This window comes from Aegilops tauschii, chromosome 7 (assembly GCF_002575655.3).
Source record: "Aegilops tauschii subsp. strangulata cultivar AL8/78 chromosome 7, Aet v6.0, whole genome shotgun sequence".
In the NCBI taxonomy this organism is placed as follows: Eukaryota; Viridiplantae; Streptophyta; class Magnoliopsida; order Poales; family Poaceae; genus Aegilops; species Aegilops tauschii.
Genome location: NC_053041.3, coordinates 153468385 through 153491909, shown reverse-complemented (window position 1 = coordinate 153491909; position 23525 = coordinate 153468385). Strand labels below are relative to the sequence as shown.

The 23525-nt window shown below is 42.0% G+C and overlaps 1 protein-coding gene, 1 long non-coding RNA gene and 4 pseudogenes across 2 annotated transcripts; all 6 read right to left on the bottom strand.

Annotated features, from left to right (window-relative positions):
* Positions 1-202: 202 nt before the first annotated feature.
* Positions 203-2876, bottom strand: LOC120968512 (uncharacterized). The gene is made up of 2 exons (XR_005763041.3): positions 750-2876; positions 203-659 (listed from the first exon to the last, which is right to left on the bottom strand). It is a non-coding gene; the product is annotated as an uncharacterized lncRNA (long non-coding RNA).
* A 2273-nt stretch (positions 2877-5149) lies between these two features.
* LOC120970153 (small nucleolar RNA R44/J54/Z268 family) lies at positions 5150-5249 on the bottom strand (annotated as a pseudogene).
* Positions 5250-7315: 2066 nt separating this feature from the next.
* Positions 7316-7415, bottom strand: LOC120970154 (small nucleolar RNA R44/J54/Z268 family; annotated as a pseudogene).
* Positions 7416-7559: 144 nt separating this feature from the next.
* On the bottom strand, positions 7560-7658 carry LOC120970155 (small nucleolar RNA R44/J54/Z268 family; annotated as a pseudogene).
* Positions 7659-7732: 74 nt separating this feature from the next.
* LOC120970156 (small nucleolar RNA R44/J54/Z268 family) lies at positions 7733-7832 on the bottom strand (annotated as a pseudogene).
* A 1299-nt stretch (positions 7833-9131) lies between these two features.
* LOC109763857 (myosin-11) lies at positions 9132-22072 on the bottom strand. Its single transcript, XM_020322729.4, has 38 exons — positions 21671-22072; positions 21186-21314; positions 20958-21101; positions 20676-20821; positions 20438-20594; positions 20283-20341; positions 20010-20169; positions 19734-19883; positions 19508-19644; positions 19278-19424; positions 19060-19161; positions 18914-18971; positions 18705-18806; positions 18053-18090; positions 17788-17914; positions 17539-17709; positions 17270-17401; positions 17053-17162; positions 16876-16936; positions 16343-16520; positions 16056-16261; positions 15785-15904; positions 13683-13781; positions 13276-13497; positions 12968-13107; positions 12688-12799; positions 12552-12602; positions 12201-12452; positions 11963-12118; positions 11685-11891; positions 11409-11552; positions 11182-11252; positions 10983-11082; positions 10646-10702; positions 10211-10267; positions 10033-10113; positions 9874-9956; positions 9132-9782 (listed from the first exon to the last, which is right to left on the bottom strand). The coding sequence occupies exons 1-38, from the start codon at positions 21671-21673 to the stop codon at positions 9659-9661; spliced, it is 4593 nt and encodes a 1530-aa protein (XP_020178318.1). The 5' UTR covers positions 21674-22072; the 3' UTR covers positions 9132-9658.
* Between the last annotated feature and the right edge of the window lie 1453 nt (positions 22073-23525).

The window sequence follows — 23525 nt, the reverse complement described above, 5'->3', positions numbered from 1 at the left end:
ATGATTAATGTACGATTGAATCAGGGACATCACAAACACCAAGCAGGCTTCAACAGGAGAAATGCACCCCCTCTCCCTACCTTAACAACAAATGCCATTTTTCAATGAAAATCCCAGGCAGAGGAGTACACAAGAAACCAGCAACCATGTCTGAGAGGTCCCCAAGGAAACAAAACCAAAACAGCAAAAAAAAAACATTCAGTTGTCAAAAAAGATCGGAAGAATATTGCTTTAATGAAACTGTAGAAACACCCTAATCCAAAAAAAACACCCTAATCAATAAGCAAACAGAGATGCAAAACGCTATACAAACATATAGGAGCATTCTTTCAATCAGCCAAGCCTTCGTTATTACTTCTGGCATCAACATATTTATTCCTGGAGTCCACTTAGCCAGCTCGGTCAAAAGAAATTAAGAGTTCAGGAGGGTTGAGTAGTTCCAGGCATGCAAGGAACAGCAGTGATGGTGGAAGTGGTATTAGAGCAGGAGCAGGAGGTTAAGACCATCTCCAACGGATCCCCAAAAAACCCTTGGATTTGCCTACGCAACAAAGCGGCCAAGCGAGCTTCAACAGGAAAGTGCATTCAGATCTCCATTCTTTGTGGTAATCATCAGGCAGCTAACCAGAATGCTCAAAGGACAAGGCCAATATATTCAACTGCAAACATCAACACAAAACAAGAAAAAAAATATTTCAAACAAGTTGTGCATTTTAGAAAAATAATACAGAAACCAAACAACTTTCTACCTAACAGAACTGAGCATTCTGTGCATTTGCCAAAAGCCTTCAAACTTCTGTATCTCCAAACACCATCACCAGAGCCCACCTAACCGGTTGCTGGAAGATCAGAGATTATATCTATAGAGTTGCACACATGTTCCAAATTACTCCTCAAAAGCAAGTTGCTACATTATTTAGGAATGAAGGGAGTAGGATCCACCACGGCAGCCTAAGCTCGGTGAGGTACAAAGGAGCTGAGAAAGCCTATATTCTGGCCTTTATCAGGCTGGCCATTTAGCCCATTCTACACACACATTCTCAGAGCCCATTTAGCCTGCTTTGTGCAATCTGCTACACTCTCCTTCCATTTATATAGGGGCTAATGCATTTTTCAAAACCGCCTTTGACTATTGACAAGATTAATAGTACATGAGATGTATAATGTGAAAATTATATCATTGGAAGCTCCTTTCACACACAAATTTGACCGTATGCTTTGTGTAAGTTGCATGTCATATATTATTAACATTTGGTCAAAGTTAGCCTCGAAAAACGCATTAGGCCCTATATAGATGGAAGGAGGGAGTACATTATTTAGGAATGGAGGGGGTAGGATCCACCATAGCAGCATAAGCTAGGCGTGCTTTGAAGGGCATTCAGGTCTCCATTCTTTATGCCATAGGTAATCATCAGGCTGGTCAAGCACAAAAGGTTTAGTATCTGATAAACGAATACTAGGCCAAACATAAGATACAGATCCAAACAAATCTTTCCATGATAACCACAGCAAAATACAGGCACTAAAGCATTCAAGGAGGGCACCAACTGTTCAGAACCCAACAAATATTTCCATGATGATTTCTACAGCGAAACACCAAGCAATAAACCATGGAAGGAAAACAGGCAGCCACAAACTATTCTAAAATGCACTTAAACAAGCATAACATGAATCTAGTGGGGGCATTCAACAATCTGCCAAAGCTTTTTGTGCGTACATGTGTGCATGCATGCATGTTGGGTTTTTTGCAATTTACTACTGAGAGAAACCCAGGCAAGAAACGAAGGAGGGGATGAACCAAGCACGCGGCCAAGCAACGGAGAAATGGATTCAGATCTCCATTTTTAGGCTAATCATCAGGTTTGCAATACACTTGACAACCCCCACCAAACACCAAACAACAAGTGCCTCAGACTAAGCCCCACCCAACACCCAACAACAAGTGCCTCAGACTAAGCCCAGGCGGAGGAAACACACACGAAATTAGCAAATATGTCTGAGGTACAAGGAAATTTTAAGGTGCACAAACCATAAAAGACAATACCAAACAGAAAAAGGAACAACATTCAGTTGCCAGAAAAGATCGGAAGAATAGAGCTTAGCAGAAACACCCTAATCCAAAAATGGCCAATTAAGCAAACAGAGTTGCAAAACGCTAAAAAACATATCGGAGCACTCTTTTGATCAGCCAAGCCTTCATTCATACTTCTTGCATCAACATATTTATTCCCTGGAGTCCACTTAACCAGCTCGATCAAAGGCAATTAAGAGTTTAGGAGGGTTGAGTAGTTCCAGGCATGCAAGGAACTGAAGTGATGGTAGTAGTAGTAGTAGTAGTAGTAGTAGAAGGAGGAAGCAGCAGCAGCAGGTTAAGAGCAACTCCAACGGACCCCAAAAAACCCTTGGAATTGCCAATCCACCAAAGCGGCCAAGCGAGCTTCAACAGGGAAGTGCATTCAGATCTCCATTCTTAGTGGTAATCATCAGGCAGCTAGACCAGAATGCTCAAAGGACAAAGCAAATATATTAACTGCAAACATCAACACAAAACAAGAAAAAAAATTCAAAGCGGCGCATTTGAGAAAACTAATACAGAGCCCAAACAACGTTCTCAACTAAAATAATACTATTACAGAACTGAGCATTCTGTGCATTTGCCAAAAGCAATCAAACTTTTTGTCTCTCCAAAAACCGTCACCGGAGCCCAGAGTGTGCATACATGTTCCAATTAACTCCTAAGAGCAAATTGCTACATTATTTAGGAACAGAAGGAGTAGGATCCACCACCACAGCAGCCTAAGCTGCGTGAGCTTCAACGGAGCTGAGAAACGAATACTATCAGATATTCTAGCCTTGATCAGGATGGCCAAGCATACAAAGGTTCTGTATGTGACAAACAAATACTACAGATACTCTGGCCTTGATTTTAATATCTGCTAATCTTGCTCGAGTCCAAATATAAGTACTACAACTCACAGAAGTTACGTTCAGATCCAGTCAGATTTTCCATGATGATTTCTACAGCAGAACACCAGGCACTAAACCATGTAAGGTGGGCAGCACTAATATGGAGGGGGGCATACCATGAATCTAGTGGGGGGCATTCATCAAATCTGCCAAAGCCTTTTAGCTTTTGCTACTACACATCCATTCCCAGAGCTCATTTAGCCTGCTTTGTGCGGGCATGTGTGTGTGTGTGTGTGTGTGTGTGTTTGTAATGTACTCCCAAGAGAAACCCAGCCAAGAAACAAAGGAGGGGGAAGGCATCAATCAAGCACGGCGGCAAGTGGGATTCACTGAACCACCTACCTCAATCAACAACAAATGCCTCCGACTAAAACTTTTCAATGAAAACCCAGGCAGAATAAGTACTACAGAAGAAATTAACACGGGAAATCAGCAACCATGTGTGGAGGTACACAAGGAAATCTCAACATGCACAAACCAATGAGAGCAACAATATTCGGTTGCCAGAGAAGACCACAAGAATAGAAATATAAGGGCACTGCAGAAACACCCAATGACCCTCCAAAAACATACCCTAATGATCATTAGGCAATCAGAGTTGCAAAACGCTATAGAAACATATAGGAGCATTCTTTTGATCAGACAAGCCTTCATTCATACTTCAACATATTTATTCCCTGGAATCCACTTAGCCAGCTCAGTCATAGGAAATTAAGAGCATCTACAGCCAGACCCCCCACCCCCACTCCCCTCCTAGACGTCCAATGGAACACCAGTGATGGAGGTAGCAGCAACAGCAACAGCAGGATAAGAGCATCTCTAGCAGATCCCAAAAAAAAACCTGGAAGTGCCAATGTACCAGAGTGGCCAAGCAGGCTTCAACAAGGAGGTGCATTTAGATATCCATTCTTTGTACAATGCACACTATGGTAATCATTAGGCAGCTAGATCAGAATGCTCCAATGACAAAGCAAATAGATACATGCAAACATCAACGTGAAACGAGAAAAAAACAACTATGATAAGAAGTTGTGCATTTGAGATAGCTAATGCGAAGTCCAAACAAGTTTCTTTTTTTTAGAGCGAAGGCTCAAGAAGAGCCCGGCTTTGAATTAACAAAGCCATCAACCGGCCAGGGATGACACAAGGCCATCGTTACAACCACTTAACAACTGCGAACAGCCGGAACAAGAAAGAAAAACAGCCGAAGCATCTTATGTAATAATACAAAACCAAGAATTCTATGCATTAGCAAAGCCTTCATACTTTTTGTGTCTCCAAGCACTCTCACCGGAGCCCAGCTAGCCATGTTGGTGGAAGATAATATATATATATATGCATGTGTGCATGCATGTTCCAATTCAGCAAAAAGCTAGAACATCTTATATTTGTGGACGGAGGGAGTACATTATTTAGGAAAGGAGGGAGTAGGATCCACCACAGCAACCTAAGCTAGGCAAGCTTCAACGGAGCTGAGAAGAGCATTCAGACCTCAGAACTTCATTCTTTATGTAGAGGTGTAATCATCAGGCTGGCCAAGCACAAGGTTCCATAAAGATAAACAGATACTATTACATATTCTGGCCGTGATTCCCATATCTGCTAATCTTGCTATGTCCAAACATAAGTACTACAATTCACACATAAGTAATGTTCAGAACCCAACAGATATTGCCATGATGATTTCCACAGCAAAACACCAGGGCATTAAACCAATGAAGGTGGGCAAGCCTCAAACTAACATCTAGTACTTCTCCTACAACAAGCATACCATGAACCTAGTGGGGGCATTCATCTGATCTGCCAAAGCCTTCATAACTTTTGCTTCTACACATCCACTCCCGGAGCCCATTTGGCCTGCTTCATGCGTACATGTATGTGTGTGTGTGTGAGATGCATCGATGGATGGGTGCACTTTGGGGGTTTTGCATTTTAGGAACCCAGCCAAGAAACCAGGATATTCGACAAGCACAGCGGCCAAGCAGGCTTCCACGGAGAAGTGGGTTCAGATCTCCGTTCTTGAAGATAATTATCAGGCTGGCAGTTCAGTGCACCCCGCTTATCTGAACAAGGAAGTGCCTCTGGCTAAAAGAAATCATTGTGAAAATGCTCACACTGTATTTACCACAGTTAATAGCACCTAAATCAAGATAAAAATGCAAGAGAAAAAGCTAAAAGGAAATTAGCATCAGAGATTCCCCTAGACTGATGCATCATTCACGGCCCTGATTTGAAATCAGGAGCGCTGCAGAGTCCCTGTCTTCCTTATCGTCATTTGCTAATTATGTTTGTGCCGGATTTGTTGCAACACAAATTTAGCAAATTAAAATCCATAGGAAAAACTGCTAAGAATAGCAAACACCAGCGGGATTCATGTCCGTTCAGGCAAAGACTGAGAGAAGATACTGTGAATTTAGATTAGCATCAGCGATTCCCCTAGACGAATGCATCATTCGCGGCCCCCATCTGAGCCGGAGCCACTGCAGAGTCCCTGTCTTGCTATTATTATTTTTTGACAAGGCAAAACACTCCACCCAATTGATGCAGAAACAAAGCAAAGATGGTGCGGGAGGAAAGTGAGAATAGCATCAGAGATTCCCCTAGAAACCCTACCAAGAAAGAAAGAAAAGCATCTAGCGGAGCAGCTAGAATTGGATTCATATCTTCATTCTTAGGTTAATCATCAGGCTTAAACTGTATTCAAGGAAAACGCATCAAGGCTAGAATTGGATTCATATCTTCATTCTTAGGTTAATCATCGGGTCAACCTCGTACCTCAACAATAAAATGCCTCAAGACTGAGTATTTTCCATTCCAAAATGCTTAAACTGTATTCAATGAAAATGCAGGCAGAAGGAAGAAATTAACACAAGAAACCAGCAACCACATCTGAGACAACATAATCTCAAGGTGCACAAACCAATGAGAGCAACAATATTCAGTTGGCAGAAAAGATCACGAGAATAGAAACTTAAGGGCACTGCAGAAACAACCTACTGACCCTCCAAAAGTATGGCCAAATGGCAGCAGTTAAGCAATCAGAGTTGCAAAACACTATACAAACACATAGGAGAGCATTATTTTGACCAGCCAGCTCGGTCAAAGGAAATTAAGGAATCCTTTGGTTCATAGTTAAGGAATATCATGGGAATAGGAAAATCATATGAAGTGAGATGACATGTATCTCAATTCCTATAAAACCTTGGAATTGCCAATGCACCAGAGTGGCCAAGCAGGCTTCAACAGGGAAGTGCATTTAAATTAACAGGCAGCTAGATCAGAATGCTCCAATGTCAAAGCCAATATATCTAACTGCAAACAACAACATGAAACAAGGAAAACGCAACGATTAAAAGAAGTTGTGCATTTGAGATTAGCTAATACAGAGTCCAAACAACTCAACTAGAGTAATATTACAGAACCAAGAACTAGTCATTTGCAAAGCCTTCACACTTTTTGTGACTTCAAACACTCTCACCGGAACCCAGCCTGCCAGGTTGGTGGAAGAAGATATATATACATATGTGTGTGTTGTGCATGTATGTTCCAATTTACTCCTAAGAGCAAATTGCTACATTATTTATGGAAGGAGGGAGTAGGATCCACCACAGCAGCCTAAGCTAGGCGAGCTTCAAGGGAGCTGAGATCTCAGAACTTTATTCTTTATCCGAAGGTAATGTAATCATCAGGCTAGACAGAGGCTCCGTATTTGATAAACGAATACTCTTTAAGCACTCTGGCCTTGGTTCTCGTTTCTTCTAATCTTGCTATGTCCAAACATAAGCACTACAATTCACACATAAGTTAGTTCAGATCCAAAAATATTCGCATGATGATTTCTACAGCAAACCACCAGGCATTAAACCATTAAAGGTGGGCAGCCTCAAACTGATACCAAACACTACTTAAACAAGTACACCATGAATCTAGTGGGGGGCATTCACCCGATCTGCCAAAGCCTTCATAACTTTTGCTTCTACACATCCATTCCCGGAGCCCATTCGGCCTGCTTCGTGCGTACATGTGTGTGTGTGTGCGAGATGCATGCATGCATGCATGTTGCATGTTGCATGTTGGGGGTTTTGCAATTTACTCCTGAGAGAAACCCAGCCAAGAAACAAATGCCATGACAGGTCAAGCACGGCGGCCAAGCGGGCTTCAACGGAGAAATGGATTCAGATCTCCGTTCTCGAGGATAATCATCAGGCTGGCAGTTCAGTGCAACAACTTAGTGGCGAGTTGAAAGGAATTCATTGCAAAATGTCTGTACTGTATTGAACACTGTTACAGGCAGCTAAGTCAAAACAACAAAAGGAAAAAAAATGAAGAACAAGCAAGTGAAGTGAAAATAGCATCAGAGATTCCCCTAGACGGATGCATCATCCGCGCCCCCGATATGAAACCGGGAGCGCTGCAGAGTCCCTGTCTTGGTTATCGTCATATGCTAGTTATGCTTGCACCGGATTTGTTGCGGCACAAATTCAGCAAACAACGTCAGATTAAAATCCAATGGAAAAAAATAACCCAGCAAACACCGGTGGGATTCATGTCCGTTCAGGGCAAGACTAAGAGAGAAGAAACTGTAAATTAGATTAGCATCAGAAATTCCCCTAGACTAATGCATCATTCGCAGCCCCGATCTGAGCCGGGGCCGCTGCAGAGTCCCTGTCTTGCTTGTCGTCATATGCTAATAATTTCTGTTCACGAGGCCAACACTCCACCCAATTTATGCAGAAACAAATATGGCGCGTGAAGAAAAGTGAGAATGGCATCGGAGATTCCCCTAGACGGATGCATCATTCGCGACCCCCGATCTGAACCGGGGGCGCTGCAGAGTCCCTGTCTTGCTTGTCGTCATCTGCCAGCTCTGCTCGCGCGGCGAAACACCGCGCTTGGCGAAACCCTAATCCTCTTCTACAAAAAATAAGATCCCCGCAACACCAAAGGGGAAAGCGAAGAACGCATTGAAGAAGAAAGAGAAGAAGCTGGGAAATGCAGCGGGGACGAAATAGATCGAAGAATCATGGGGGACTCGATGTGAGATGGCTAATGGCTGGTGTGATTTCGCAGGCAGGACCCGACTCCAGGGGGGTGACGGCTGGAGACGAGTGAGGGCTGAGGATTTAGGGTTTGGAGGGGAGGGGCATATAAAGGGACAAGCTGAATGATAGCTGGGCTGGGCCTCGCTGTGTAAGAAGGCCGGAGTGATTTCTCCCGTTTTCTTTCGATCTCTTCTTCTCCTTTTCGGCTTACAAAGAAAAAATTCGACCCCCTCAAAAAAAAATCGGTCCCCTCAAAAGAAAACATACAGATAATTTGGCAACGCCTTTTCAGTGCGTCGTCTGAGTAAGACTTGCCGGCGCTGCCAACTTAATCGCTGCTGAAAAAAACTCTTATCCATAATCATCTGGGTCTTGAAGGGGGCAGCCACCCTGGCAAGGGCAACGCAACGGTGGAAAGATGGAGAAGAAGTGGCTTCAGCGGCGATTATCGAGGAAAAAAGCCCCGTCAGCATCATTAGGACGAAAACCACCTTGAATTCACCTCAAAATCACCCAGTGTGACATTTCTACCAGTTTTCTAAACGTTTAGGGTATAACTAATTCGGTTTTAGAGTTCAGGGGATATGGACCTATCAAGGAGGATTTTAGGGGGGAAACTGTACTTCTCTTGAAAAAACTAGATACCCCCTATTACAGCTCAAATTTTTTCCTAATGTTTTCGAAAAATAAGTTTTTTTGATAGAAAAAGGAACACATGTTGAAGTGAATTGATTTTCTCATGAATTAGGTAAAAAATGTACCTAATCATCTGTGTATGTGTGTGTCATTGTGTTTTTTTTTCTCAAAAATGGTAATATATTAATATCATGACGATATCAATTACACCTGACTTTGCAACAACACGATATCAAGAGCTACTCAAGACATCAAGGATGTAAAAAAGTTTATTAAAAAATGACTTCTCTTTAGGCAAACAATGTACAAAAAATCTGGATTAACAAAGGTAGTCTTGAGTTAAGGCTTCTAGCACAAGAAGATATAACAAGTCACAGTTCACACATCCTACTGGGAAAATGAAGACGCGATCAAACGAAAGTGACACAGAAAACAATCTACGACAAAACCAATGTCTGTCACTGAACCAGCAGATGAGCACTAAAATTCACACAGCAAAGAATCATTAGCTGCAGATCAATTTTGTATACTGCTATACACAGGATTAGTACAAAGGTTGCACATAATGTGTATGACTGAATAGCAAAGGGAAAATGTTTCCTATTACACCGCTCTTGCAAACTCACCTCAAAAGTGCTCTAAAACTACACAAGGGTCTACGGAATGAACGAATCTCAGCTGAATCTGCTAAAACTTTCTGTCTAGCTGAATGGAACTATTGTCACCACTCTGTTCTTAAGAAGAATAAATGGAAGGAAATGAGTAGAGAAACAAAATAAAGAATCTGTGGCACTGAGGTGAAACTACATTTGAGGTGAGCTCAGGCAATGCACATCTGCCATCAACTTCCTAGCTTCTACCAGGAAAGAACACCAAAGTTCAGACAAGGATGCCAGGTGTTGCATTTCACTGGTCACTGGTAAATAGGAAAACTCAATCTGCATAGACTGCCCAATTATCCGTCCGGGCCAGTGCATCCCATGCCTTAGGCTTCGTTCTGGCCAACACACGCTTTATTCAGGGGGCGGCAACAAGAATACAAAGCCCGAGTTCTCCCGGATGAGTGGGGGCGGTTCGATGTCAGATATGTCAATCTGCTGCATTGATTTGGATATGTCATCGACGGAGAACGGTATGCTGCATTTCAAAGTGCAGAAAGGTTAAGTAGGAGGCATTTGAGATGAGTTGTCATAGTATATGCAACTGATAGGAGTAGAGAGGTAGCAACCTTGAGTCATCATCCAGTAGAAACGAATTGCTTACAGGATTGTTGGAGTCTTCTGTCATCAATACTCTCATGTTTGATATGACCTAATTTTAAAAAATCATCTGTGATCAATTCTTATCAGGTTAGATGGAGCACAAGTATGAATACTGTGAAACATACCTCTGGGGACACGCTATGTGTTCCGTACTTGTCATCCCAGTACATAGTACTGATCCTGTATAGCTGTTGTATACTAAGTACCTGAACAGGATATTCAGGGTTGTTATAAAATTCCAAGGAAATCCAACTTTTCAAACAAAGGGACGTAATGAAAGACTTAATGTATTTCTCCACTTACTGGACAGAGGTCATGACTTATTTCGTCCAACGTTTTCTTTGGCTTTTGATGAATCACCTGGAAAAATGATATATGTGAGAGACATGTGTATGCAATTTGGCAAATGCGCAATACTGCAATTATTTGTATCAATTCTTGTATCTCAAGTGTTGAGGTCCGCAGTATGTCCCCAAAGTCGAAATTCCGGCTTGTGGTTTTTTCTCGGTAGGAAAACTTTTAAAGGAAAAATAATAACTAAAAGGGTGTCCATTCTTCTAACACAATATTACACGCATTTTGGTGTGTGTGAGAGATAATCAAAGGGGTGTTCCAGTCCGAACTCCAGAGTCATGTTGCAATCATTTTCTCATATCTTATCAGCAATAGCCTAGATACTTATTCTACCGAACAAATATTTGTGGAAGTCATGTTCTAAGAGCACATGAAAAGTCATACCAGGAAACCAATAGCTTGTCTAATATGTTTAAGCTCATCCCAGGCTGAACCTGCATACTGCAAGTACGAAAACACTAGATGAGTTAATCTCTAAAAAAACACTAGATGAGAAATCAATATTTGAGGCAGCTTTTTTACAACTATTAATCAACTCAGAAACTTCTTGGGGAAATGAACATGACAAAAATATCTTATTTGTACTTCGTTTTGCTGTTGATCACTGTAAATAACATAACAGGATTTAGGCACAGCTATATGGTCTAGAACAATATGCAGGACTAAAACCCATTCAGAAAAATAGATGCTACCATAGCTCTACTGCCCCTTATTTATTTACCTCGTCAGTAGCTCTATAGCACCAATGCTCAAGTTCAGCTAATCCTGCTTTTACGTACTCGCCGTTACTGAATGAGCAGCACTCCCTTCTTAATAGAAGACTGAAGATAGATAATAATCATATGAAGCTCAGTCAACCAATTCTGGTGTTTACAGGCAATCAAATATGTGTAGTTCATTATTACGTAAATATATTTTACCTGTTAAATAGCTGTACATTGATGAAGGAGAATATCTGAGTGAATACTTTCCGCACCAAGAATGGAGGAACCTGGGGCAGTGATACAAACAAGTAGGATTTTATTAGATACATCTTTAATCATGTTAAATAAACATACACATAATTATGAGTGATGGTATTACAATTTACAACTGCTGAAGATATTGCCCTAGTTATACATGAAATAAAAGGAAACAACAAACTAACATTGTTCACTTTAAGTATGTTCAAGAAATTTCCGAGGCTTTTCACAATCCCTTGCCAGTGAGCAATCAAAGCTTGCTGTGCAGCTGTATTTGTGTTTGAGCGAGAAGATCCTTTCATCATGCTTGCTCTTGATGTTCTTGGGGCCTGAATTGATGACGACAATAGCAAATATGATGCCAATTAAGCAGAAATAATGTACCCATATTTGTTATTCCACAAATAAAAGTCAAGCTAGTAAAATGACTATCATTCTCTGAACTTAGAAAGCATAGGCACCTGAATGCACAATCCGAGCAAAGGAGAGATCTCTTTCTTCAAATTATCCCGGATCATTCCATATATCTTCTCTACATATGCCGTAAGTTGCTGTTTAAACAGTAAAGCGGGATACTTGGCTTCCACTTGTCTCAGTGTCTCTACTCCACTAACCATGCTTCCATTTATTAGAGCAAGATTTACACCTTGTGGAGTCCCTCTGAAGCTCTGGAAAGAGAAAAACAGAATCACTCAGTAACTATTATGAAGCTTCTGTTAAAGAAGCAAAACTTGTGTACCTGTGTCATCCTTCCAAAAAGAGTAGCAGAGGACGACCGTCGACGCTGTGGAGCCATTCCTGTTGACCCACTCGCTTTCAGCGTCCGCTGAAGCAAAAGCAACAGCGTTGAAGCATTTGAGAGCCAATATGCTAAGACCTCATTATTGTCCTGTGTCTATAAAACACAGAAAATAGTAATTCAGCATTACTGTAGATAATGATAAATTGATAGTAAGGTTGAATCTCATGGTTAGAACCTCAATTGCATGTCCAATGGTCTGAATAATCCGATCAAAAACACTTGTCCGTTCTACTTCAAATGATCTCCAATGAAGAAGGCACTTGTATATAATACAAGCAGCAACTGGCCGATTCCCGGCAAATCCCAAATGCTGGGCTATGCACCTAATTAACAGATCTTGATTTTCCTGCTGCTTTTCATTTAGAGATTTCTGTGGCTTATCGTCTATGTCATATTCCTTTTTAGGAGAGGCTACAACAGCGGACTCCTGAAACACCAAAAGATTAAAAAAAAGATGGATATCAGTTTGATGCGCTGTCCAGGAACTCAAAGCACCCCCCCCAATATATAGAGCATGCCCACTTACAGGAGTTATTTTTGAATCGCTAACTGATACATGACCACTTTCCGCATTCCTCTGCAAAAATTAAAAAGCAATGTATATTACCGATGTATTGTCCAAGATGGAACAAAGGATAAAACATAACTACTAACTGGCTCACCTGTAAATTCGACTTGGAACGTCCCGACAAAATTTTAGCTGGAGCCACTGAAACAGCTTGCTGACGAAGGACTTTATTTTCAGATTCTACATTAGATAACTTCTCCTCTAGCCTGAAGGAGAATATGCAGATAATATGCACTATGAGATGGAGACTCAATGTCGCATAACATGATGACAATGTACTTAGATATTAACATGGCTGTAATTCGGAGTCCGCTATAGAGAAGAAAGAGAAGGGATTACAGTATGCATAACAAGCAACATGTGAAAAGCTTAACCTTCTCAGATAGTCCTGAAATTGGCGTATTTTTACTTCAGTCTCTTCTATCTTCTTTTGCTTTTCTTCATTTGCTTGTGCTTCCTCGGAGCGTTTCTTTTCTAATTCATCCGCTCTTTGTTTTTCTGATTGAAGCGAGGTCTACAGGCAAATGAGTTGGGGTACATCACAAAATTATTGAAAGTGAATCATCAAATGAAAGTGCTTAGTTATCTGATAGTATTTATTTGTGCAAAATTACTGGACGAACCAAACATTAGGAAATTATGGTCAACAACTGCAATGGTGATAGTCTAGTAGATTGCGTACCTTAAGTTCATCTACCTCTGCTTTCAAGGTATGAACCTTCTCAGTGTCTTGGACTATAACCTCAGTTTCCTTTACCACAGGAGGTGCTTCCGCGATAGCCTTTTTAGCAGCTTCTCGTTCCTTTAGAAGCACTGCATTTGTCTCATCCAATTTAGCTTGCAGGGCATCCATGGAACTCTGAAATTTTGATAACTCCTGGGCTTTTGCTTCTTCCAAATCTGTCTGTATGCATATGAATTGATTTGTGTGAAATGATTGAAACGATCCATTGCACATCAAAAGTACTTCTGTGAAGCAACAGGTCAAAATTATAGAAAATCAAGTCATGATTGTAACACATTTTTCTTATTTTAAGTGTTTATATGAAGCGGAAGATATATAAAACAACAAAATAAGTAACATTGTACCCGCATTCGCTTCTCTAACTGCACACGCCATGTAAGCTCTTCCACTGTCTTTTCAAGTTTATCCTTTGCTTGCTTGAGTGCACCCGTTTCCCTTGCTTCCTGATAAGAAGATAATAGCAATGCATTAGAATAGAAGTGATAATTTTGTGCGTTGGTGCAACCTTATTACTGATTTCGTGAACTTAACAATACATAACTCTTGCTTCCTGAAGAAGATAATAGTAATGAACTATAAATGGTTTTGTGCTTTGAATGCACAGAAATTATGATTTTGCATGTCCCTTCATTAAGGGAGAATTGAAAACCAAAATCAGTACGTCGCAAACTTAAGTAACGCAAACAGCACGTTAATAGATCCAAAGGCAAAGGTATAGTGGCCTAAAACAAAAGAAAAATAGTTCACAAGTTGGATGGCAACTGAAACCCAAAATTCAGGACTGCAAGAGGCTATTAAGCATTGTTTAACCGAAGCTATCTATGCATTTCACTCTGGCCAGCCTCTATTATGTGTTTTTTTTCTTGATTGCTTGGACTAAACAATGAATCGAAGTAAATTCATTCTTTCTTCCTTCCAATTCATCAAAACACTCTCCTGTGGTGTTGAAGAACACGCTTTTAAGATTGATTCCGTCAAGATTAAAAGGACTCCGCAATCTGAGGTGTGCAGCCAGCGAGCTTCTCCATGCTATGATGTGTGCCCATATTTGGTGAACAACTAACGCTGGAAAAGATGAAGGTTAAACTATGAGGGGAAGAAACCCCCTAGCCTTCATCCTAAAGAAGATGGGAGGACTCAAACCCAGGTGGGCTGAGTGGAACCATGTCTCACCAGCCATTTTCTGTAGGAAACCTCCCAAGATGATGGGTCAACTATGATGTTGATGGCGCACCACACAGTGGCCTGATTTGGTAGTCCTCGTCTTTTAAAACTATCCGCTGCCCAACATCTACTCAGATTGCTTACCGCATTAAGTACTTGCAGTGCAAGGAGGCACAAGGGCCATGGCAAGCGGAAGGGGCCATTCATTGAAAGCGAGGTAGTCTACAGTGTTATAGCACTTCCACAAATTTCAACTTCAAATATAACAAACAAAAAGGGGCAAGTTTGTTTGAATAGCGGTATTTATCTTTTCCATCTTTTTCCTTCTGATTTAATTTAGCACTTAACTCTTTTTGGTCAATTTGATTACTCTTAATGCATAATGGATCTGAACTCACAATTTTATACGTAGGTACATAGCATCAAGAACACAAATAGAATTTTCTTGGAAAAGTTTTATTTTGATTTGATGCCCACAAAGAAGAAGGCAGTTGCATGAGTACGCCACATAGGGATAATCACATAGGATTAGCATGAGTTGGCTTATATAACAATGTTATAAAACCGTAAAAACAGCAGGTATAAATAGGACTAGGGAACTTTAAAAATCTGATGATAGGCGCTCTGCCCAGCCATTAAAGGAATCAAATTCACAGCACCAGTCCCAGGTGGACACGCCAGTAAGGACTGGCTATTCATGTTGTATCATGACTAATATCTATGTAACAATAGTCCATGGACCTGGATATCCAGCGAACGCCAAATTTTTAGGCATGGCAAAACAAATGTTTTTCATGGCAAGTTGTGTTCGCTGAGGATGGCAAGTTTAGTTGGCGAGCATGGCAAATCCGCCTCAGTTCATTTTTTGCCAGGAAACTGCCGTGCTTGCAAACTGAGGGAATGTTTGGTTGCCATCCACACTTTGCCACACTTGTGTGCCACAAACGTGGCATGCCACAATTTTTGTGGTGGCCAAATTGGTCGCCACACTTGTGGCAAAAGTTGGCTAGCAACTGAGTCTATGACAAGTGGGGTATGTGACTGAATAAGTGTAGCATGCCACAACTGTGGCTGCAACCAAACATTTGCCTCAATTTGCCACACTTGTGGCACAAAAGTGTGGCAAAGTGTGGATGGCAACCAAACATGCCCTGAGAATTTGCCATCCTCGCACCAATACAAATTGCCATGAAAAGAAAAGCGTTCGATTTGCCATGTCTAAAATTCTGAAGTCAGATTTTTAGTCTTTCCGTAGTTCAATTTACTGTGGTAATACACATACCATTTTAAGTTTCCTGAGTTCTTTCCTTGCAATCCTTCCCCGCCATCTGCATTGTGCAACAATGGCTGCAGCCTTTAACTTCTTATGGTATGAATGAGCTCGATGGCACCTATAACGAGCCTGTAACAGAGAATCAGGACTTTAGGAATATATCATGTGTTGAGCCAGTAACAAGCTGCATAGCAGTTCTCCTAGGATTTTACCGAACCCAGATAAAAACAAGAGCTGCATAATTGTGTAGTCTTATTATATTGGAAGAACTGAAGGGCACCTGAATTGTAACCGCTGCCTTAGATCGCTTTTTATGTCTGAACTCATTCCTTGCTGCCATTGCACGCAATGCTGCTTGTATTACGAGAACTGAAGAAACTTGCAGTTTGTAGGACCTCCTAGCCTGATGCCCACGTTGGTTTTTCTGAATTTTGACAGAAGCTGCTTGCCTCCGCATGCGATCATAGAGTTTACAAGCCAATGTTCCTAAAACACAAAGTGTGGTTTTAGCATTATTGGTAAAATGAAAATTCACCTGGTCTACAGTTAAGTACAAGCCAAACAGACCTCTCCAAACTGCCTGAAAACATACAGATGCCTTCCTCAAAGAAACAAACTTCTTCCGCATGATATGTGTTCGTATTTTCCCTTGAATTGTTTTTGCAGCAACACTGAGAACTTCAGTTCTTCTAGCATCTAATTCAGCCATCTGTCCGGCTCTCAGAAAAACTTTTGTTTTACCTATCTGAAAAGTACAAACAAGTGTCAGTGTAAGCTAAATAATTAAATTCTGACGATATTGTATTTGCCCATTTTTTTCTGCTAGCACTGTAAGGCCACCCTGCATGCGATAGTCTGACAGTTCAAACCTATATAAGCTACAAATTAGTCCGATAGTTCAAACCTATATAAGCTACAAATTAAGCAAGTAAACCAGTTTTGTTACAGTATTTCCTTTACCAGATCATTAATATTTATCCAATGTATGCTAGGCATTCAAAGAAGATTGAACATTTTCAGTTCAAAAAAAGAAACAGAAGATTGAACATTTAATAGAAAGAAATGTGCCAAGGCAGAGATGAATAGTTAAGATTAGTTACCTGAAAGCCTATAAGACCCTTCTTTTCCAGAATCCTCTTGCATGCAGCCTTTTCATCACAACTATTGAGATACAAAAAAGAAAATCTTAGCTATTATCACTTTTATATGCAAATAAAAACTCTTGATGATGATTCAGTGATGTTAACTACAAATCTGCATGACTAATAAGAACTTACTTTCCTTCAATGGCATCTGGAGCGAGTATTCCAAAACGATGCAAAAACTCATAAAATGTGCGACGTGTAGGATAACCGGCACAACTGATCCTGATTGCCTCAAGTACACCCTGATGATACATGGCATGCAATTAAATGGAACTTTGTGAGATAGATCAAGCCTCCATTAAACTGCAGTACAGTAAAAAAAAACAGATAATAGGTCAGAGGCACTTACACCACAACGCAACTGTTGCATAACATTGACATTCTCAAAAATTGCCGGTTTTAGGACATTGTTTGGCTTAACACATCTGATATAATGAGGTTCGGTAGAATTTAATGTGTCCATAAGAGCTTGAAGTTGTTGCTGCCACACAAAAGTTGGTAAAAATTAGTCATGCATAATAGTATTACTGAAGAAGAAATAGAGATGCTGATAGGTAGATATAGAACTGGCAGAAAATTCTAAAGGATAATCATGCAGAACCGAAAGAGGGGGGAAACCTTGAAGCGTGCACCAATCGAAGAAAACTTCGAGGATTTTGATGTTTCCTCTGGCGGAGGAGGAAATAATCCTGCGATAAAGGAGCATCTAGAAGCGCTCAGTAGCTCCTGGTGCTCTGCCACAACGTAGTCTTTGTTTTTGTCAAGGAATTGGTCAGACTGATACAGCACCTGCATACCGCAAGTATAAGTATTAGTTAAAACCCGACAATATCCTGGAGCAATTGAATTTAATGAATAAAAGCTAACCTCTCCAGCGTAGTGAGCGATTGCAAAATCTGTGCGAGATAGCTTAGGTTTGACAAACCGTTTATGCTTTTGAAAAGTCTGGTACAGCTTCTGGGCAAAGGTCTCGTGTGTTGACTTGGGAAACATACTGAAGAACAGTTAAATAGACAACAATTATAACATAGTTTTGCATCTTAACGACGGCCATTAATTCAAATATTCAACTGAACATACACAGTAAAATAGAATTGATTAAATGAACAAAGCAAAGATATGGTAAGCATACCATGCCTCATCTAGAAGTGCAATAACGCCACCAGGTTTCTGCCGAGGGATATTTCAGTAATACATGTAAAAGAAATGAGTGAGCATCAATTGCAAAACTGATTTTAAAAGATGTAAAATAAGCACAAGAAAAAGACGTGTATTTGCCTGCCTAAAATAGGGCTTCTCTGGTTACGCAAACTTGTGGAGGCTAGTCGGCACTAAAGCTCTACGAGCCCTGCCGCTGCAAGCATGACCTCCAGACAATGTGGGGGTCTTACTTTTGCTTATTCTAGGCTTGCTTAGTTTAGCCTCGATTGTTTCTTTCTTAACTTTTATTCATTTTTCGTCTTTTGGTCGAAGACAGCATGACTGGTTTGTAAATGGAGTGCTTCATTTGATCGAGGAAAAAAATGATTGATCTTGTTTTAACCTTGCCAGCCTTGCCCATTAGGTGAAGCTTAACTTTGGCCAAATAGGCACTAACTGAGAAGTATTGGATTGCACTCTACAGCAGCACGACCATATCAGCATGACTGATGCCTACCAAGATAAACTATGATAAACATGCCCTATTACAATACTTGAGATTTCCCATCAATATACTGGATGCAATTAAACTGATTAAGATCTTACAAATCCTTTATCCATTCATGTACAATGGTTACACATACCTTCTCAATAAGATCAAGAACATCTTGATTATCGACAAACTCAATATAGCTCCAATCAATTTGTTCTTTAGTGTATTCCTCTTGCTCCATCTTAAAAACGTGCTGAAAAAGATCATAGAGGCACCTTTCAAGTAAATATATGTTCTTTAGTTGTCAAACGGCTATGGGTGTTTGGTGTACATGAACCATTTCTTGTGAGCAAGTGTTACCTGATTGAAATGTTGCTGTAATTTCTCATTTGTATAATTAATACAGAACTGTTCAAAACTGCAGAAAACATTATTTGCCAATTTGTGAGAACAATCTAGTGGATTATAAATACAATGCTGGACCGCAGTAAATCTGTACATTTTACCTGTTTGACTTAAAGCTCTCAAAACCATAGATATCCAGGACACCAATAAGACATTTAGAGTTAGCATCTTGCCCGATGGAACTATTAATTTTATCAACAAGCCTGCAATATAATGATGGGTTGAAACAATGAATGCAATCTTTCTCCCGTGTTGCAATGGAATTTGGACACGTGTAACATATATATGTAATAAAGAACAAAAGGACACTATTCTATACCAATCGAACAAGCGGGAATATATTGTCTTTGCAAAACCATCCCTGCTGATAGTTGCGCTGTAAGGATCAAGACTCCTTTTTATAACCTCCTCTGGTGTTACCATGACACGCTTACAGAGAGCATCTGTAAAAGCTCCAGGATCACACCTGACATAGAATACAAGGCAATCATTGGAGCTTGCACGTAGTAATACCATACATTAGAGAAAGAACTAAATAAAGGTAGTTACATAAGGAGTTCAGCAGCTGTTTCAAGATGGAACTTAGATTTGTCATCTTTCAAAACTGAGGAATCAACTTCTTTCCCCTTGGCAAATTCAATGTTGCCAATATGAAGAATAGCTGCAACCACCCTGAAAATAGCATCCTGAAGACAAATTAAGTGCAAGCAAGTGAGAAACAAAATCAGTTCAGGCAGCCACCAATCATATCAAAGAACATATAGGATTGAGTTACCTGTTCCTGGGTACTGATACCAACAATATCCATTGCTCTTCTGGTAGCCAAATATTCACGAGCATCACTGACCCCAACCAAATCGTAGCAATTTGATTTATTAAGATAATGATAAGTCCTAGGATTTTCTAATTTGTACTTATCAAGTTCCTGAAAATTGAATGCCAATGCAGATTATTTGTGTTAGGTACCAAATCTCAAGTTAGTGTAAGAAAACACCAACAGTGAGTTCATTGAGACCCACAAGAAGTACCGAAGGAGAATATTGATCGTTACCTCCTGTGGTGCCGCACAAAGGAGATAAAAGCAGTGGTAGTTGCGTTCAGGATCAGAAATTTGGCATACTCGTGACCTTTCAAGCAGGTATGTTCTGACAGCAGCACCTGAGATCCTCCCATGCTTATCAAATTGAATCTCAACAAACTTACCAAATCGACTGCACCAAACATTGGGACACATAATGAGATCGGAACATATATATACACCACCATGATTTGGAACCATGCAAGTAAACTTATACACGCAGTTTTTTTTTCTAATCTGGCCTACCTAGAATTGTTATTTCTGACAGTCTTGGCATTGCCAAAAGCTTCAAGGACTGGATTTGACTGCAGATATAAGAATTTAAAATAGAAAAGTTCAATTGATGCATTAATAACTTAACATTACAACTGTCTTGCATGGCTAAGTACTGGCTGCCTTACTTCAAGAACTTGTTGTTCTACTGTTCTTCCTTCTGTTGCAGCGCGGCCACCCAAATAGGCAAGATACTGCATAAGCATTTTTGTTGTTTCTGTTTTACCAGCACCACTCTCACCACTCACGAGAATAGAGTTGCTCCTTCCTTCATGAATCATAGCCCTATTACATGTAAAATATAACAATGAGATCAACCAGTCCTCTGAGGAAATACTAAAGCAGTTTTCAGCTATGTTTACTTACCTGTATGCAACATCTGCGACAGCAAAAACATGCGGACTTAACTCACCAAATGGTGCACCCTTGTACTGTTGCATCATATGTGAGTCATATAAATGTTGCAATCTTTGGAAAGGATTCACAGCAATGAGAATATTTCCAGTGTATGTCTGCCCAAACGAAGACATATCAGTCATAAGAAACATTACCTGAGTTCCAAAAATTAAACTCAAGACAGTACAGCTAACATAATGGCATATCTAGAGCAAGTGGCCAAGCAGCAAGCAGTAATAAAGATGAACATACATAGATTTCATTAAGTTCATATCTGGTGGCCAAATTCTGCAAAACTCCTGGCTCATGGAGATAGGAGAGCTTTGTCATGTCATCAACTCCACCAGCAGCTGCTTCCATATCTTTGGGATATAATTTCGACAATTTTGAAACGATCTAAAATTGTGACAGTAAACATAAGTATCGGTATTTTATCAAACTGAATGCCCATAAGTACCAGTATTATACAACACAACTTACCTTTTTTCCATTGGCTGCTTGGATCTCAGCCTCGTCGCCATTGATCTTAACAACTTCTCCATCGACCCAAGCAACATCAGGTTCTTCAGCCCACACATGTGAGCCTACTATAATATTAACTTTCGTCCCCTAGAAATGAAAATATACGTCTCTCAATTATGCTAGCCTCTGAATAAACGATGACAATGCGTTTGCATTTCACAATGCCGAAAGGTTGCAACTCTGAAAATAATAATAAGAAGAAGAAGAAGAAAGAATTCGCTTGGATCCGAAATCTATTGCCTAATCAGGAACCTAGTCTCAATCCATGCAATGCAATGCTAGGCATAACTCTACCGAATCCTTGGGTAAAAACTATGCAACCAATCACCACGATTCAGAGTTTCAGACCGGGGAAAAAAGGGGAACAATCGCGACCCTGGCTAAACACCGCTTTGCCACTGCATTTTACTCGAGCGGTCGCAAAGCGCGCGAGGCGAGTTTACCATTTCGCCGGCCGGTGGAGGATGATCAGTTGGACGCTGTGGGCGACGGGGCGGACGAACTCATATCCCTCTTCCCCGCGCTCGTGCTCGCCGGACCCCCTCAGTACGCCGTCGTCTTCGTCGTCCCGTCGTCGCCGCCGCGCGCTTCGGAGGAGGGAGAGGTGGTGGTGCGGTGCAAAAGCGGGGGAGTGGGGAGGGGGAAGGGGATGTGTAGAAGGCAGGCGGTGTGGGGTGGAGAGGGTGCAGTTCGTGGAGCGGCCATGGCTGGCCTCGCCTCGATCTCTGCGGGGCGCCATGGATTAGGGGCGGAGCTGGACATGCGGCATAGGTTGAGGTTGAACCCCCGAATTCCGGGAAAACAATCCGCTATTAGCAGTGTGAGTGAAACACAGGCACACCCCAGCCAAACACAGGACCTGTTGCATTCCTGTTAAGGGCTCATTCGGTTAGGAGGATTTCATAACATAGAAATTAGGACTAGTATATGAATTTTATAGGATGGCACTTGCCATTCTAAATAATTGACTCGCCTCGTTTCTATGCGCAAAATGAGCTTTGAGTAGATGTGTAATTTCCTTCAAAAACACAAAAAATGAAATAGTATTCCTACGAAATTCATGTACACATTTCCTACAAACCGAACGCATCTATAGGAAATTTTCCTGGGGGATCCTTGTTCCTATGTGTTTCCTATGAAAATCCTCCAAACCGAATAGGCCCAAAAAACTGTACAAGGAGTTCGCTTCTCTCCTCCTTTTGGTGTTTAGGATGTGAAGTTATCCATCAAAACAAACACCCAAATGTCCAGCGGCATGTTTGGACGTGTACGTGGAGAGTGCTAGTGGAGCTGGCCATCCAACTTTATGCTCCCTCCGTTCCTAAATATAAGAGCATCTCCAGGCGTTCGGCCCCCCAGGGCGCCGAAAATGAGCCGCCTGGGGGCGAGCCGACGCTAGATTGGCGCGTGGGGGTGACTTTGTTCCCAGTCGTCGGCCCACAAGTCGCCCTGGGTTCGGCGATATTCCGTACAAATATATGCAAACCCGGCGATTTTGGCACGAACTCAGCGAAACTTCACTGAAATTTGTACAAAAAACATGAAAACATGCAAACTACGTCTAAACTACGCCAAACTACGCCTAGCCGCCACCGCCGCCGCCATCCGTCGTCTACATGCCGACCTGTAGAAGCGGGTGTAGTTGCCGCCGTTGCCATCGTCGTCGTCGCGTGCCTCGCCTGTGCCGCCGCCGTCCCTGCTGCAGCCCTGGCCAGAATCGCCGAGCGCGGTGGGGCGCTGGACAGCCCGGCCTCGTCCTCCCCGTCGCTATCAAGGACGATGACGCCGCCCTCCTCGCGCCCGCGGCGCCGGGTCTGGAGCTCCGCGTATGCCCGGCGCTGGTGGCGTACCTGCTCCCGGACGTAGTCCTCCTTCGCCCACTTGAGGGCGGACTCGTCGTCGGGGGCCGCCATCTCGACGTGCTCCGGCTTCACCGGGTGCAGCCCCGGCTCGAGCTTCGGCCGGACCAGGCGGAGGGAGCCGCGCGGGGAGTGCCGGGCACCCTCGTTGATGACGAGGGCGCCGCTGCGGGTGCGGCGCCCGAGCGGCGTCTCCTCCGGCTCGGGCTTGGCGGGGCGGAGCGCCGGCGAGCCGGAGCCCGACGACGAGGACGACCCCGGCTCCATCCGCCGCGGCGTCCAAGAGCTACCACGACGGCGAGAGAAGGACGGATCACCGTTCCACGCGAAGGGCGGCAGCGGCAGGTTCTACCGTCGATGAGCACTAGTGTGTGTAGCTGCGCCGTCAGCGAAGCGAACGGGGTGGCGGGGAACACTGCGATCGAGAGGCGCCACCTGG

What these genes read in the sequence shown, in the direction of transcription:
- LOC109763857 (XM_020322729.4), bottom strand. An exon ending in AGGGTCTTATAGGCTTTCAG is followed by an intron (nt 16,521 to 16,875) that starts GTAACTAATCTT and finishes TGTACTTTTCAG; the next exon opens with ATAGGTAAAACAAAAGTTTT. An exon ending in TTTTCAGGCAGTTTGGAGAG is followed by an intron (nt 16,262 to 16,342) that starts GTCTGTTTGGCT and finishes TTTGTGTTTTAG; the next exon opens with GAACATTGGCTTGTAAACTC.